General features: G+C 42.3%; 1 protein-coding gene across 5 annotated transcripts in view; it reads right to left on the bottom strand.

Annotated features, from left to right (window-relative positions):
* Positions 1–16,705, bottom strand: part of sema6e (sema domain, transmembrane domain (TM), and cytoplasmic domain, (semaphorin) 6E) — a 137,776-nt gene that overhangs the window by 45,908 nt on the left and 75,163 nt on the right. For all 5 annotated transcript variants that reach the window (XM_041043988.1, XM_041043984.1, XM_041043986.1 and 2 more), the window contains 5 exons: positions 12,119–12,319; positions 8,732–8,846; positions 7,489–7,546; positions 4,480–4,536; positions 3,941–4,042 (listed from right to left, as the gene is read on the bottom strand). In XM_041043988.1, the coding sequence (XP_040899922.1) occupies positions 3,941–4,042; positions 4,480–4,536; positions 7,489–7,546; positions 8,732–8,846; positions 12,119–12,260 (474 nt within the window). In that variant the 5' untranslated portion in view covers positions 12,261–12,319. The remainder of the gene's footprint in view (positions 1–3,940; positions 4,043–4,479; positions 4,537–7,488; positions 7,547–8,731; positions 8,847–12,118; positions 12,320–16,705) is intronic.

Below are 16,705 nucleotides of genomic sequence, written 5' to 3'. Positions count from 1 at the left end.
CAATCCTAAACCTTACGATAAAGCTTTGCCACGTAAACTCTGCATAAATGCCCCGAGGGAGCTGCACAAAAAAACATTTCAAAATCTGCAAGAGGTGTGTGTTTACACCCCTCAACCTGATGCAATTCAACACAACAGCTCTGCCCTAAATATCACTTCTGTGAAGTGTTCACTTATTGTTCAGACTGAGCCTCTAGTTTGTGTTGCTGTTGTAATGAATTGCTTTATATGGCACAAGTGCCACTTTTATTTTATCCACCTCTTGCAAAGCATCAAATGTGAGCTTTGGTTGGATCTGGTGAAAAGTGCTTTTCACAAAAAACATGGATAAAATCGCACAAATGAAGTTCAGAAAGTGGCAAAGACTGAGTGTTTTCAATGTGTTTTCCCAGTTTGGATTTAACCACAGGAAGCAAACAAACTGGGAGAAGCAAGTCAGTACTGAGATTTCACAAGGGGCTGATTGTAATGTGCATTAAACTAGATACCCAAATTTTTAAAGTTAAGATTAAAGTATTTCTCCAAAATAAACTTCAGCGACGTGACCTTGAACCCAGGAAAGTCATCAAAATACATGACTCACGGATTTAAGAGACAAAGCACAGAAACAGAAATAAACATGGTTTAAGAGAGGCATTCAGGCTCTAATCAGTAATCAGAAATCAGAAGATTTGTGCTCTTCAAACGAAACAGAATTCTGTTTTGAATCTGATCAGCAGTATTGAGCAGACGTCTCGGCTGCAGAGTGACATGATTTGAAGTGAAACAGCAGTTTGTCAATCGCAAAAAAAAAGGGGAGAAAAGATCTCAGAAGTCGGGGAGAACTGAGGATTCAACAAAGCCGTGTAGTGACTGCAGGATCGTTACCCCAGTGGGCAGATGAAGACAGATGGATTTGACGCTTCAAGGTTTTGTTGTATCGCAAACGCGTGTTGAAGACAGCCTCTCTGTTGTCTACAGACCAGCTGTCTCAGCAGTCTGGTCAGTGAAGCTGCATGTTCGTGGCTGGGCATTCATTCATGTCTCTGACCAACACACTCACACACAGACACACACACACAGACACACACGCACACAGAGACGCCTCTCACTCAAACCCCTGTTGTTGTCCACAGATTTTTCATGGAGTCCCAGAGACAGTTTTCTTGATATGATTTACGCTTCCTCCCTCTCTCCCCAGTTGTCTCGATAGTCATCTCTTGTACTTTTTTCTTTTTCCCTTCAGACTAGGGAAAAAGACAAGGGGAGGGGTGGGGTGGGACTGGGACACAGCTGGGGGGGGTGGGCTGCAGAGACTAAAAAGAATGTGCGGACGTGTTTTAGTTAAACTGTAAATCAGCGGCTCTTCACCAGAGGGAGTCTGGGAGACGATGAGGTTTAGATGAAGCTTGGTATGCAGTTCTTTAAACACTTTAGATCGGCCTCAGTCCTTCGTATTAACCTCTGCACAGACTGTGGCTGAGCAGTGAGACTGTGCAGAAAGTACTTAGATACTATCGGCCTACAGTGATGATGTATTTGGCTCATAAGCCCCTCGACCAGACTGTGGAATAAGTCAACATCATCACATAAAGAGTGTGGACGGTCATGCGTTTATCACGTCTGGAAATCTAAAAATACAGGAGGAATCACAGTGTGTTTGTTGTCTGAAGTCATCACGTCCATCTAACCTGTTTGTTACCTACAGTTGTAACCGAGTTTTCCTTCTGACGCTGAGAGTTTGCACATCATTAGCAAACTACATTATAAAGTTTGAAGAAGCCCATTCAGGACTGAAGCATCCACCGTGTGAGAGCTGATCTAACGCAGGCCCTGATGCCACTGGATCCAGCTGCATGACCCAGCACTTACTCATAAGGTGGAAAGAAAATGAAAAACACATTTTCCAACTTGCTTTTACTACAGATTCTTTTCTTTTTACAGTGTACGTTCTCACAGACAGTATTTAGCATTCGTTGTTGTTTTCAAATTCTGTTTCATTTCATTTTGTTTGGCTTTTTACAGTTTACAATAAATTTAATTGCCTCCATTTGTATGAACTACGCCTTACACGTAATTGTTTTCATATTCATATTATTATTATTGTTGTTGTTGATTCAGAAGTTGTCCCTGTTAATGAACGCCAACCATACAGGATTACATATCCCCTATGCTATGGTTTTTTTTTTCTTAAATCTTTTCTTTCCACAGTAGGAACAACATGCTTCTGTTAATGCTTTCGCTCGCTGTGTAAACCCTCAAATGATTTCAAATTTTTCTGGGCACTAAATTCTAAACCACAGAAGAACGCCGGGTCCTTGCCCACCCTGGCCGGGTCCTTGCCCACCCTGGCCCCCTGATACGGACCACCGCTTAGTTCACAGGTCAGCAGTGGAGAAAAACTCACTGAAATGTAAAATCTTGAGTAATGCAGCTCCCCCGTTGGATTTCTGACTCCCCCGCACAGTTAGATTTACAGTCTGTGCTGTAGGACTTGCACTCCCTCCTCCTCTAATGGCCTGCTGCTGGTTTTATTCGACACACTTCAAACTGTGGGAGCTTTAACTTTGCATTGTCCTTTAACAAACGGCAACTGTGCCTTTTCTAAAGTGTAATGCTCTGACTCTTTGTGCTGTTGTTTATCAGTTATAATCATGGAGACAAGGTGCAGCTGAAAGCCTCATGTACTGGTGTGGATTTGTCTCTCGACTGTTCTCTTTCTTCCTCTCTTTCCATCTCCTCCCTCAGCTTTGTGGTTTCCGAGATGTGACAGAAGCTGTTGTATTATTGCTACCATCAGTATATCTTGTGTTCTGTCAACAGACTGCTTTATCGCTGTCTTGTTGAGCCAACATATTACTGCACCAGCATTAAGCCTCTGAAGTCAACTAGTAAACGTAAAACACAAATATGGCAGCGTTCACAGGGAACAGCAGGTCCTCAGAGCAGATCTGCTGTTCGTATCTGCTACAATTAAAACACGAAGCACATGTTAACATGTCCAGTACGTGTTGACATTAAGTACATGTCTCCTGTTTGGCTTTAGCTGGTGAGAACCCTTCCTCCTTATAAACGATGCTGTTATTATTGCTCGGCCTGCCCCGATTTATGTATTTAATCATTTTCCAGTCCCTTTCACATGTGTGCCTGCACTTTGAGCTCACAGCTGTTTGTGGTAGCGTCACTGAAAACACAAGCTGAAGTGCTCGCTGCCAGACCTGTTTTATAGATGACAAATGGTGCATTCGGCCTGCTGTGACCCATCTTTGCAGCGGTGTTTGTGGGTGTTGTTTGACAGCAGATGTCCCCTCTTCCAACTGATGTTAGCATTATCTTATCTGTTGTTTGCGTGCTAACTCTTTATCTGCTTTATGTGACTTTTTATTTACGGTTATTTATAATAATTAGTAAAATGTCCTATTACATTATCTTATTCCCATTACTGTCATTTTTCTTAAAGTTAATTGTTGCACTGTAATATATTCAGTCTAATTCTTTATTAACCAACCTTTAGGGCATCCTGACCAAAAACGTATGTGTATGTGAGGTTTAAATATTAAAACATATATTTTATATCTCAAAATTTTGTTTAATACTGACCTCAAATTCAAATTGACTCTGGCTCTACTGCCTACCGCCCTGTCGGCTGTATGTGTGCAGCGTTTCTCTGTTTTCACTGATGTATAAAACATCTGCTGCGTGCGAGCCTCTGCGACCTGTGTTAATGTGTGTGTTTATGACATGATATCCCTGCTAATGGTGCGTTCACATAGAGTTAGCGTGGTGCGAACATGATGTGAATTTAGTTTGCAGTTTGTTGTTTCCACTACCAGGTGAAATAACGGGGTACAACGGAAACAGCACACAAGGACACGGTCAAACATATCTCAGCACAGCTGTAATATGATCTCTTATCTGTAATTGAGGCCAGGAGGCGGCACACAGCAGTACAGTATCTTACCTTATAGTTGCGGCAGGTGGGGTTGAAGGCATTGGTGCCGCAGGCGAAGAGTGTCTCGTCGTTACGTGGCACCAGGACTTTGATATAGTTGTAACATTCGTCCTGTCAGGAGGAAAACAGCTTGATGTTATTGTACAGGAGGAAGCAGGTCCGTGTGGGCTCCTAGCACACCGACGACACAATCAAAGCAATACTGGGAGCCAGTACATTTTACCGGCTGACACGCACAGACACAGCTTTCTGTCTGTTTTACAGTCATTATCGTAATCCCCAGGCTGATTCTTGTGGCTCCACTGTAGCTCTGGGGAGGAAAACGCGATGCCAGAAGCCCCAGTCTGTCGTCCCCCTGATGGCTGTGGCACTGATTCTGATAAGCTACCTGCACACCTTCGCTTATTACAAAACTTCACTGTGCAGGAAACAAAGGCGCAAGAAATAAAAAAATAAAATAAAATAAAAAATAGAGGAGTGAGAAATAAAACCAAGAGCAAAAACAGAGCGAGAGGAAGATGTGTATGTGTCTGAAAGATAATACTCACGCTGTTTTTCCCTCTCACAGTGCACTTCTCCACATCCTTCGTCTTCCAAGTCAGTTTCTGAAAAATGAACAGACAGCCAACTGTCAGCTCAAAGACAAGCTGTTTCTCACCGGCCCAGCTTTTGTTGCTCCCAATCGTTCAAGTGTCGTTACGAGACAGCTGTGATGAAAATCTCATTAACTTCAATAAACTGTTGTGGAGAAAAACAAACAAACAGAGAAAAATAAGGGATGCCTGCGGAGGCCTGTGCAACTCATCAGTGGGCAGCTAAACACTGTGGTTCCTTAGTGATAAAAATCTCTCTGCAAGATACGTCTGGATCTGTGAGAACACACATGTTCATGTGAGGAGCAATCAATTAGCCCCAATTAAAGTAGCAGCAAAAAGCCCTGCCCTCATCCTGCACACACAACAAAAGACACACTTCCTGTATTACCGCTAGTCGCCTTGTGGGCTGCTGCGGAGTAAGATCCATCAACTTGTTAACAAGCTCTGCCAGTTGAAGGTTTAACGCTCTCCCATCCGCTGTCGGATAAATTACCGACATGAATTCAGCACTCATGGATACCACTGAGGATGCTGGGAGTTGTGTACGTTCTTGTTTCGGCTCTTCACAGGATCCTTTCTGTAACAGCTCCTTGATGTCTCACTCAGCAACATGTAAACGTCAGGGAAGAATGGAGCGGCCTTCACAAGAACAAGACGTGGGATCTGGTCTAGAGGTCACTCTTCTGATGATTCAGACCTGATAATAATGTTGACTCTTATCATATGTGATTATCCACAAACTTTCATGACTTTGTACATTTTTAAGTCACTGTCCAGACGCTGAGTCTGTGTTTGTGTCCACACTTGATGTCCTTGTGTCTCCACCAAATCAAAGAGAAAACTGAAATTTGTCACCAAAATAAATAAACAACTAAATAAAGGCTCAAGGATGAGTCTAAGTCCTGCACTTCAGATGCTGAAAAGTGTTGCACAAAACTGGAGAGATGTACTTTTTTTTTTCTTGGTACTGATGATGTTTTAAATTTGGATCAAAGTGTTCTCAACTACATTTCTACCACAAGCCTCTTGTTTTCTTGTTCTCCAGAATTTTTTTCCATTTCATCAGATTTCATTCAGGCAGTAAAGTTAAAAACTACTCAACTCGTAGGAAAGAAAACTGGCGGTGTTTTTGGTGACGAGACATCATCTTAATTGAGGAGAGCTTCTTTCAAACTTATTAAACCAACACTGTTTCATTTCCACTGCACAGAGAACAGTGCCATAAATACATTTAGGAATAAGGCTGGCATTATTCTGTGCTTTTCTTATTATCAACAAGATCAAAATCAATAATGCATTAGTCATTCTCTCAATATTTACTGACTTGCCTACAGTTTCTATAGTACTTAGCCCACTGGTTCCTACTGCAAAATAGGCCACTGTTCATCATGTAATCTGTGATTGACTGCCACATGATTCTGTGATTGATCTATCCGCTCATGACGATGAGGACTAACTTGCCAATCTTTTTCTGAGCCGCATTTGACAGACTCTGATCCTAAAGGCAGCACTTTTCCCTCCAGGTCCTTGCACGGAACACCTCCGGTGCGACTTTGTGAAGATCTGACACGATTCAGTAGGAGTCAGCATTATGGTAATAGGTCCTGCCTCGTCCATGCTCGATTTGGTTTACTAATAATTACTTATGGCCACCCTGGCCCGGGGAGATCAGTGAGGGGGAGAATGTGAATGAGCGCCCGGTGTGAAAAGTGAGAAGCTGGTTTAAAAATGAGCCCGAGTGAAGGAATGGATGTGTGATGAAGAGCACGCACCATTTTCTGCTGGTATGAGTCAGTCACACACTAACGATCGAGCTTAGATGGATAACAGGAATGGGAGAGTGAGAATGTGACAGCAGAATGTGGGTAGAGCCTTCAATAATTTTCCCCTCAAGCTCACGCTGTCACACTGGAGGCGGCCGAGGTTTGGTTGAATGGCTAAAAAAATGCATCATATACAAACTTTCAATATCTGAGTTCTCACATAACATAACAGAAAAAAGATGGACTAACATTACAATGCTCAGAAGTTCCCGATTCTTTATGCCACAGTCGAAAACCCAGATCAATAGTTTAGATTCCCTCGACATGGAGTGGTAGCCTCATCAGAATGAATATCCATGTTTGGCACTAATCTAAATACAAGCAAACAAAAGTCCAGGCCTCGGAGGGCTTTTATTTAAGTGCAATCATGTTTGACAAATGAGATTCAGATAGGAGGGAGCATGGCACTTCAAAAGCCACGAGAGCGCCGCTCCACTTGTATTGGATATATGTCTGAAGAGAGATTGCTTAATACTTGAATGAAAAAGGCAGGCAAAGGGTAGAAAGAAAAATAATGAGATACAAACGTTGCAGGAGATCTTTTCTGCAAAAACACTGCGGTTCAGAAAAACAGGGGCAGGACTGCCTTCTAAAGTCTAAAGAGCACTTCCTTGCATTAAACCCTTCTTCAAAACAGGTACAGTTCTGTTTGTACATGGAACACATTATCCAGAATATCACTGTGAACAAGCAAAACCCCATGCTCAGATGTGTGAAAGATTTTATTGTTTTCTTATATTGTATATTTAATGACTGCTGAATTCTGTTGTGTTCTATTAATCGTGGAAAAATGCCAAGTGAGGCTGGGTAACTCAAAGACTCTCCTGGTAACTCACAGATTATTGGTATCGATTCTGAAGGATCAAGGGGAATCAAACGCTCCCTAAATGTCAGATTCTTAGAACAAGGATTCATCTTGCATGTGAGTTCTTGCACTGAGGAAATCAACAAACCACATTTCAGTTTCAGTTTGTACAAGTTACTCGTTAAATAATGTGCATGGAAAATAAACGGATATCGACTCAAACTCCTGCATCAGGAATGATTACGCTGTTGGACCCAAACATTAAAGTTTGATCGTGAGGTGACTTTGAACACCAGAGGATTTTCGGTCATGGCTGTGGACAGACTTTCCTACCTGCTGTGGGATTATCTGCTCAGATGAAACGGCGAGATTGATGGCAAACACATGGTCCCTGCAAGAGATGGAGTCAAGACGACATTAGTCCACACGTGCACGTCAGCCTCGGTGCTTTTTCAATGCAAAGCTCCAAAAGCCTCCGATCCAACCATTTCACCAAAACCTGCTTTCCACAGAAAATGCTTCTATTCTGCTCAATGGGACTGATCGAAGCTGTTCAACAGCACGAGGTGGAGGGTGGATTAACAGGCAGTTTATTGGTTTTTCAATCTCAGAACCTCACAAAAGTTTTCCAGCACCAAAAGTTTTCCAACTATCGACACAATCCATATGAATCACTTTGTGAATTGAGGCGTACACTTTGTTGTATGCAGCTGTGGAAAATATTAAGTCCATTTAGGTGCATTAAGAATCTCTATACCTTTTTGGACGGGGTTCTTGGCACTGAGAGTACTGCAGTTTGAGACAGAGCCAAAAAACTGAAGCAGAATTTATTCTGCACAATGAAAATAGGCAGAGGAGGCGCAACCTCGTACTTTTTAGATAATTAACCTACGACATCTTGATTGAGAGGGGAGCAACGTGCAATTAGGCTGATAGATGCACTGGAAAAATTTCGGAGGCGCTGCCAGAAGTGCAAACATGAAAGCAGTTTGGTGTGGAGGTGCTGCTCGAGATATCTCACGCAGTAATAAAAGTTTGAGTTAGGGCGCGTTCACGTCTGAGCGGTGCTCGGAACAGAAACAGAAGGATTTCTTTTAGAAAGGCAGAATTTACTGTTGAGTTCTCTGGAAGTTGTAGAATTATAAATGACTCTGAAATTGAACCAAAACTCTCTCTGCCTTCAAGACCCTCCACTCACACAAAGGTTATGGAGTGGACTGACTTCATGCTTATTTGACTTCATTAGTTAAATAAATGTGAAACAAACAATTTAATGCATTGCTTTGTATAATCAAATGAATATTTCAGGGCAGTTTTACACCATGCAGGATACGTCTGGACCTGTGAGAACACACGTATAACAACACCACGGATGGAGGTTTGGGCTCCGGTAATTTGTGATCATCACTTTTCACACTAATGGACTAAACCACTAATTCAAACAATAATATATATACTATTTTATTATTTTATATATTATATATTTACATCCGATTTGCAGACAGATGTCGACACACTTTATGAAATTTACAAATATCTGGAATGTTAAACCAGCAGGTGAGTGGTGACGACTGACCGGGCAGCGATGTAAAGCATGTGGTTGATCCTCAGCATCCTCTGGAAGTCCAGACCCAGGCGGACGGTGTCATTGTCCGACATGAGACCCTGGAAGCTGGGGTAGAGGTAGGAGGCTGCGCAGGGAAGCGAGATGAAGAGAAAAAGAAAATGCTGAAACACTTATAATACTAACAGATAGTGGCTAACGCCTTCTCAAGGTCAGAAAAATGAGACTGATATATTATGTCCCTTTGAGGTCTTGTTAAAAAAAAAAAGCATTTTCAAGACAGGAAAAAAGTCGGAGCTCAAATCTGACGTTAATTCACAGAGAAATCTTTACAACGCAGACCTGCCATTCAATCGTAGCTGTCATCTCCCCGTGCTTTTATAAACATCTCTGTTAGTTTCACATTTGTAAAGAGGCAGCGGGACGACAATAGCTAAACATTTATCCACAACAAACCAGCAACTCAGAAAAACATTGCACCTTTGCAGTTTAAGAAACGCTAACTGAAGGTTACAATTTGGCCTATTGTGCTAAAACCCCAGAGCACACAGCGTATGCTAATGCACACTTGTGGAGGTGGATGAGCAGAGAGAGAGAAAAAAAAAAAACAGCATCCAAAGTTGCAAATTACGCAGCAGTGTCATAGAAGTCAGTCTGATTTAAATAAATGGCTCCTGGTAAGCATTTCTTAACAGACACGTCTGGGGACTGTGCCAAGTGAGGACAAGGAAACAAATCAAAAGCATCTAAATGGAAAGTGGGTCTGTCTGGTCAACCCACATTTAAATAGCAATAGTTTGTCTCTGAGGTCACCAAAGTTCAGCTCAGTGTTGTCATGGATGCAATTTAAATGTGTTCACTTGGAAAAAACTACCCTGAAAAAAACCTCATTACAAATAATACCACATGGTTAAAAAGACAAAAATATAAACTTTCAATGCAAGTATATGATTCAGTGGAATTCAGGTGTGTCCTCACGTGAGAGAAAGATGTCTGTGTGCTGCAGCACAGAAACCGTGAGATACTGAGGCTGGGAAAGAGTGATATAACATCAACTCTACGTTGCACTACGGCTGATTTTCATTTTTCCTTCTTCCTCCTCTGCATTTTAATTCCATTTTGCCTTCGCTTACTCAAACAGTGGATTTAACTGACTAGAGGGAGATCTTAATTCAAACAATGGGAGATGGTGCCCAGTACTTTAAATAACAGAATGACAGTTAGTGGATGGACATGCCTCGCAAATCCTCCATTAAAAAGAACGGGAAAAAAAAAAAAAGGATGCTCGAGGCAGAAATAAAATTAGCCTGCTCAATACTGACACCAGGCTGTCTTCCACATCACGGAGACTTCCCCTGCCACTTCTTTTTTTTTTTTTTTTTTAAATGTTTTTGAGCCAAGCAAAGATTCAGCTCAAGGCCGCGGCGCTCTTGATCTGTAAAGTACTGCATTAAGTGCCCTCCAGCCGCCCATCTGACCTGGGTTGCTGCTGAATTAGCAATCCCCGCTAGAGATACACCACAATCTGAAATTAGTCTCTCTACAGGGAGCCGTATGTTCCCCTAACCGCTCGTCTCGAATCGACTGTTTAAAGATTTAAACGCCTAATGTCTGACTGAGCGCCGGACCTTGCTGTGCTGTCTGGTGAAGAGACTCCCACTGGCTCAACGGTCCACCCCGCTATCCTCCCCCTGGCAAATGAGGATTTTTAATTACTCCTCAGCACTTTCACACCCTCTAAAGTTTAAAGGGGCGGCCGGGGCACTGCTTAGGGCAAAGTCCAGGAGCAGCTGATGGTGTCCAGAGGTCGATGTACTGATGGCCAAAGACTCAACTGAACCATAAATCCCAACACTGGCACAGTGTCAAAATACTGAGTATATAAAACTGCTAATACAAAAAAAAATGGTTAAGCCAGTTAAAGGCTAAAAAACTTTATTTAAAAAGTGTTAAAAAAAAAACTACAAGATTTCTCTTCATTCCAAAAATCAAACAAAAACCAATGAAAGACAAATCCTTGTAAAACATATGCTAAGAATGGCTGAGTACTTAATATATGAGTTTACACAAACCATGGCGGCTCTGTCTTTAAGTTGCTCCAGTATAAAAATGTCTTCACTTGCTTTCAGAAACCTAAATCGGTGAGGCTTACCCAGGATTCAGTCTGTCACAAAAAAAAGACAAAACGCTCAGGCGAGTCGTCTGCTCACTTCCAAAAGAAGTAACAACTCGGGTATAATTTCATAGACTTCAGCCTGACGAAGTACTACAATTCATAAAGGAAGTCTCACGGAGTTGTGAGGGACCTTGTGCCACGCTGTCACCTGCTGGAACCAGAGGTGACAAATTGCTCTCATTACACCTGGGATGGAGCTCCACATATAGCACTATTAGCGCAGCTATTTCTGCCAATGGTTGCGTTGCTCTCTTCCAGATAGATCAATTACCGTGTGTGGGCCATGGTCTCAGCCACCTCTTAAATCAATTATGGGCCATTACATTTAGCAGCACGGACCTCTTCTGTAGACCTCCCCAGCGATTGGGTGGCACTGATGAATCCCTGGGGTGGTCGGTCTGATGAAGCAGTGTCTTCTGAGTATGACGGATGTCAACGACGCTCCTCGGTCAAAATCTCATCTTACGAGCTGGTGCTAAACTCTCGAGTTTTACTCTCTGCTTTCTTTCATTATTGTGATGGTTGTGTTATCATCTTACAAAAACTATTTTTGTCCAAATTACTGATTTCAAACAGAATAATAAAAAAATAACCAGTTATTGACATTTTTGTTTTACAGGAGTAAAGAAAGTTATTCCTTTTTGCTAATACTTTCCACTTTTTGGTACAAATCATCTTCTGAAGACTCTTTCCCACCTGTAGTTTACTGACTGACAGGTAACTTATTCCTCGATGTCCGTGATCTTGCATCATCAGCGCCACATTGACCTGAGTAGACCTGGGTTTCTTCTTTAATTAGTTTACAGTAAAACTAAAACTTAAAGTGATTTAGATGTTGATAAGGTTGGTGAGAAATTCTTCTTCTTCTATGACAAAAACATTTCATTTGCCAGTGGAGTTTGCATTAGAATCTCGCTCCTTATAACTGCACCTCAGCTCTGACTGAGGCTGTTTTTCTGCGTGTTGCTGCAGTCACTTCCTCTGCTGAAACGGCCTTTTTAAAACCAAGTCAACAAAACAGAACTAAAGGAATAGAATAATAAAATAATAATAATAGAAATCTCTGCAAATTTGCTCGCTGCAAACATGCCCTTTAAGAGATCCACCTCACTCAGCTGTGTTCCCCAGTGGAGGGATATAATACCTTAGTGACCCTTGCTTTATTTGTACATCTACTCCAGCCACAGGGATCACCATGGCAACGCAGCCGCTTCTGAACTTACATTCTCTGCCCACAATGCTGATTGGTTCCAGGTCTTGGGGGAACGGCGTGGCTCCTGAGGACAGCTGAGGTAAGAAGGCGGCGACGGTGAGAGCCAAGATGGCTGGCAGGACGGGTCGAGGCGAGCCGGGCATCAGCCTCATGTTGGCAGAAGATGAGACCTCACTAGAAACACATGGCCCGCGGCAGATTCACCTCCCACCTAAAAGGAGATATAATATTGCGAGGATTAGGGTCGTTAGCATAGCTGAGCTCACAGTGAATATGCACTGGTACAACTTAAGAGTAGAAGTTGGGACATGTATTGTTTGTATTTTGTAAGACACTTTTTAATCATGCGAAAAATTACATAATGGAGCTCTGACGGCAGCGATGCTTACAGGAGGCGCCTAAGCTCTTGTTAGCATGTGATGCCTCATGTCAGTGCAGTGATGTGACTGAGTGTCTGCTGAACCACGGAGATGCAAGAGTGCAGACACACACATGAAACAAAAAATGCAAATAGAGTCAGAGAGACAACCAGGCAAAGGGAGGGCAGCAGCCATGGGAGGACACAGGCCGCTGGGGCCCTGACCACTGGGACACCTGCCTCATTTTCCACCAACCCTCGTCCGTCACAGCTGATTTAGCACAATTAAACCGCCACCCACACCGAGGAGAACACCTCTCTCAACCTGCCATGAAACTAAACCCTGATGGTGGCAGGTCTGCACGTCAATATTTAAACAGCATCTATGAAACTAATGGAAGAAGTAACTGAGTTATGCAAAGTAGAACGGTATTGTAAAGTCATATTGCTGAAAAAACTTTGAAACTTTCCTGAATCTGGATCCACATTCAGGTCTAATCACCTGTCTTTGCACTTTCCACCAATTTTTCTTCAAATCAGTTTTTGAGTTATCCTGCTAACTGGCCTGAAAACTCTAACTCCTTCATGGCAGCAATAAAAGAAAAAGGATCATCATAAAAACACAAAATCATAATTTCACGTTATCATTATACTTGATGCATTTGTTGGTCTAGACACCTGGTGCCAAACACACAGAGGTAAACACAGAACATCCTTTCAGAAAAAGTTGGCTGGTAAACAGGAAGTGATTCATTCTTTCTGCATTACTAGACATAGGAAGAACAGCTTGATTTGCATAATTGCAGGAACAACTCAGTAGGTGAACAGAGATATAGGATGCAACCGGTAAAAAACAAAACAACTATGTCAACAGAAAAGTCGAAGATAAAGATGTTGCAATACCACACACAGTGTCTGACAAGTGATCTCATAGAAATGCAGAACAAATCAGACAAAACAGCCGTGACAGCCTGTATCACATAAAGATGTTTCAGCTTTATCCACCTGCATTCAAAGTCACAGATTAACATCTTCAATAAACAGTTTGTCAAATAAAATCCCAGAGAACGGTTCTCCTGAACAAGGTTTCGATAAAAGTTGGAGAACAGTGCGTGTGTGGGAATAATTAACAACTCTGCTCGTTTCCCACAAAGCTGAGGCTGTGCAGAAATGTTAATTTCCACATCTGTTTGATATCTGAGGGAAGAGACAGTGACAGATGGATGGCAGAGGGATTTGTTGAAACAAACTTCAGACTGCGATGACCTGTGCTCACAGCCAACTTATTAAGGGCAATGTGTCCTCCATAGGGGTTCTTACAAGCCCTCCCAAGTTTATGTACTGTGTGGCTTGGCAATGAGACTTGGGTCACATGGTTTTAAGTGGGAGCAGAAAATTAAGTCAACAGAGACATGAACTGTCATCAATATTGATAATAGTCCGCTTCATTTAAATGCAGGGGAGAAAGCTGCATTTAGCAATGAGGTCAAGCGATGATCACAATACCATAAATCGAGGGGAGTGGGCGGGTGTCTGCTCGTGTTTACTCTGAGAATTACAACAGCTTGTGTGGCCTGCCTTCGGCGATATATGAGGACAATATACCTGATGGATTAGTCTTCTATGCCATGATTTGGATGTTTTTTTTTTCCTGCTAAGAAGGACAACCGTTCGAACAAACAGATTATGTTGTAGTGGTATCGCTCTAAGAGACAAATCCACGAGAAAAATCCCTTAATATGTCAAAAACATTCGGTGCAGATGACAGGGCTGAAAAGGACTTTGGTCATGTAAATGCTTCAATTACCCACAAAACAACTGTTAAACACCATGCAAAGAGTCCCAAATACCAAATGATCTACATAACTAGTTCACCTCTGCTGTGTATACGCACAGACAGCCACCCAAAAACATAAGCAGCATATCCAGAGAACATTATATCCCTGTGAGGATGGAAGGCGGAGATCATTTATTGACAACCCAGAGGGCAAGAAGATGAAGGAAGGCAGCCAGCCAGCAGAGTGTGATGACGACACATGCAAAACAAGACAACCAAAGTGAGTACAGGAGCATGTGCAAGACCAGTCATATACACTGACTCAAGCTAACACCTCTACCACAAGCCAAGAGACACAGACATGCAGTCTCTAGATGACTTTATCAGCATTCTGAGCTGCTGCTGGAGACATTTTGCAAGCTTTTACTGGATTAAAGTAACAGAGTTCACTTAAGCTATGAGGAACTGCAGGATGACAAGTGGAAAGAGGAGGGGCTTGCGTCTTGCACCATATCAAATTCAGGATTAAAGAACTGATTGCCATATCATTACAACACTTAGAAAACTGTGTCAGCAAGCTGCACACTAAACAGACGCAGACTGAGGGACAAGCCATCGTCGACACGATGCGATAAACAAAAAAAAAAACGCCTCCTGCGCCTGCCAGTTGCTGTAGAACTGGTTTGTCAGAACCGTCATGGCCCTTAGCCATTTTACAGTCACAAAGGAGGTGTTGACTAAGTAAGAATAAAGGTCTGTGATGATGTAAAAACAAATTGGTGAGCTCTCAGCTTAATCCTTCACCAGTGAAAACAAATGCTGTGTCAGGATTTGATCCTTCGCCTTCAGATTTCAAGCTCAAGGCTGACTTTCTGGAATTATTTCCCAAATATTGGCATTGGAAATTTTTGTGTTACAGTAGCATTAGGAAATAATAACAGGTTGTCAAGTTGTCTAACTTTCCTTGCTTTGCTAGACCAGTATAAAAAAACCTGCCTGATGATTTTTTGTTGTTGTCAAAACAACCTCATGGGAATTTTAATGTGACGAGAAGAAAAACAACACATGATATGAATGGTGCGTGGTGAGACAAGCATTTCATTGTTGAAGCCTGAACCATATTGTCCCTCCCCAAAATCCTTTTGGAAGGTTCATCAGACCACCAATCTCACTGCAGTCCCATGACACGAATCACACAACTCATCACCATCGGCACAGAGCTGTTTTTCTCTTAGCGCTCACATCCTTCCCAGAGTTCACTCCCCACTAACAGGCATCGCTGACATTCAAACAGAACAGATGATGAGAAAAACAAAATTTCCTGAGAGGTGTACAGACAGCAGTTAGTGAATATTGACCATGGATATTCTTTTTACAAAAAAAAAAAAAAAAAAGACACTTTTGTCTGTTTGCAGCAATTTGTTCCTTCACCCAGAAGTTATTTCAACTCTGCACTCAACCCTCTCACACGGGAGAGACGTTGCTAATTAGATTTCCAATGGCTAACCACGTCGACGTCGTCGTGGCAAATTGGAACTGGGATCAAGGAGAATTTGGCAATAATTGAGAGAACAACCCCCACAGGACACGGAGGTGGATTCTATGGGCTAGTTTTCAGATGGATGTTACATGTGGCGTAAATTAGTTCATTCTAGTGTAGTTAGAACCTAGGTCCAATTAAAAATGCCCCTTTACAGAACAGTTGATTGAGATGTACAGCCTTTAAAGCTGCCTAACTCTGGCGCTTTTAGGTTTGTAGCTGATATTATTCTGAAATGATACGGGTTCAACATGTAGAAGGAAAACGTTATCAAACAATACATATAAATGTCCATTAAATGTTCTTTCAACAGGTTCCGATCAAGATTTCAATGACCGATTTTCTTTGCATAGTACAGACAATAAAATCATTACTTGTGTGTATGAATGTTTGACGGGTTGATATAAATAAATAGTGACTGGTGCACCCGCTTTTCCACTTTATTTTTATTCTTAAGTCAGACGTTAGAGTTTAGACTTCCAGCGTTACCTGCCGCTGACCAGGCAGATGCTGTGTATACACACTTGACACAGCTGAGACATCTAAGCTGGGCTGTTGAATACAAACATGTCAGATATAGGAGCTGGGGATTTCAGTATTTTACAAAGGCCCTGCAATGGCAAAAACAGAATGGCTCCAGGGGATCTCCGTGGCAACATTTTAAAAAGTCCATTAGCATCCCTGGTCGAAGAGGAGTGATGGCTGGCTTCTTGCCTTTTACCAAGAATAGAAAATCAATGGTCCCTGTAGTCCTTTAGTTCTTGGATTAGTATGTCAACTGCCTGGTGTCAGTATAATGTAGTCTCATTCTCAGAGTGCCTGCACTGTGCCATGGCAAGGAGAGGGCAAGATGGCATCCAGGATGAGATGTGTCTGTCAGGGGAGGTTGGGACCCTCCTTGCCATCAATGCCACTCAGCCTG

This window comes from Toxotes jaculatrix, chromosome 8, assembly GCF_017976425.1.
Source record: "Toxotes jaculatrix isolate fToxJac2 chromosome 8, fToxJac2.pri, whole genome shotgun sequence".
In the NCBI taxonomy this organism is placed as follows: domain Eukaryota; kingdom Metazoa; phylum Chordata; class Actinopteri; family Toxotidae; genus Toxotes; species Toxotes jaculatrix.
The sequence above is the reverse complement of the archived record's forward strand: the minus strand, read 5'-3'. Positions and strand labels throughout refer to the sequence as shown.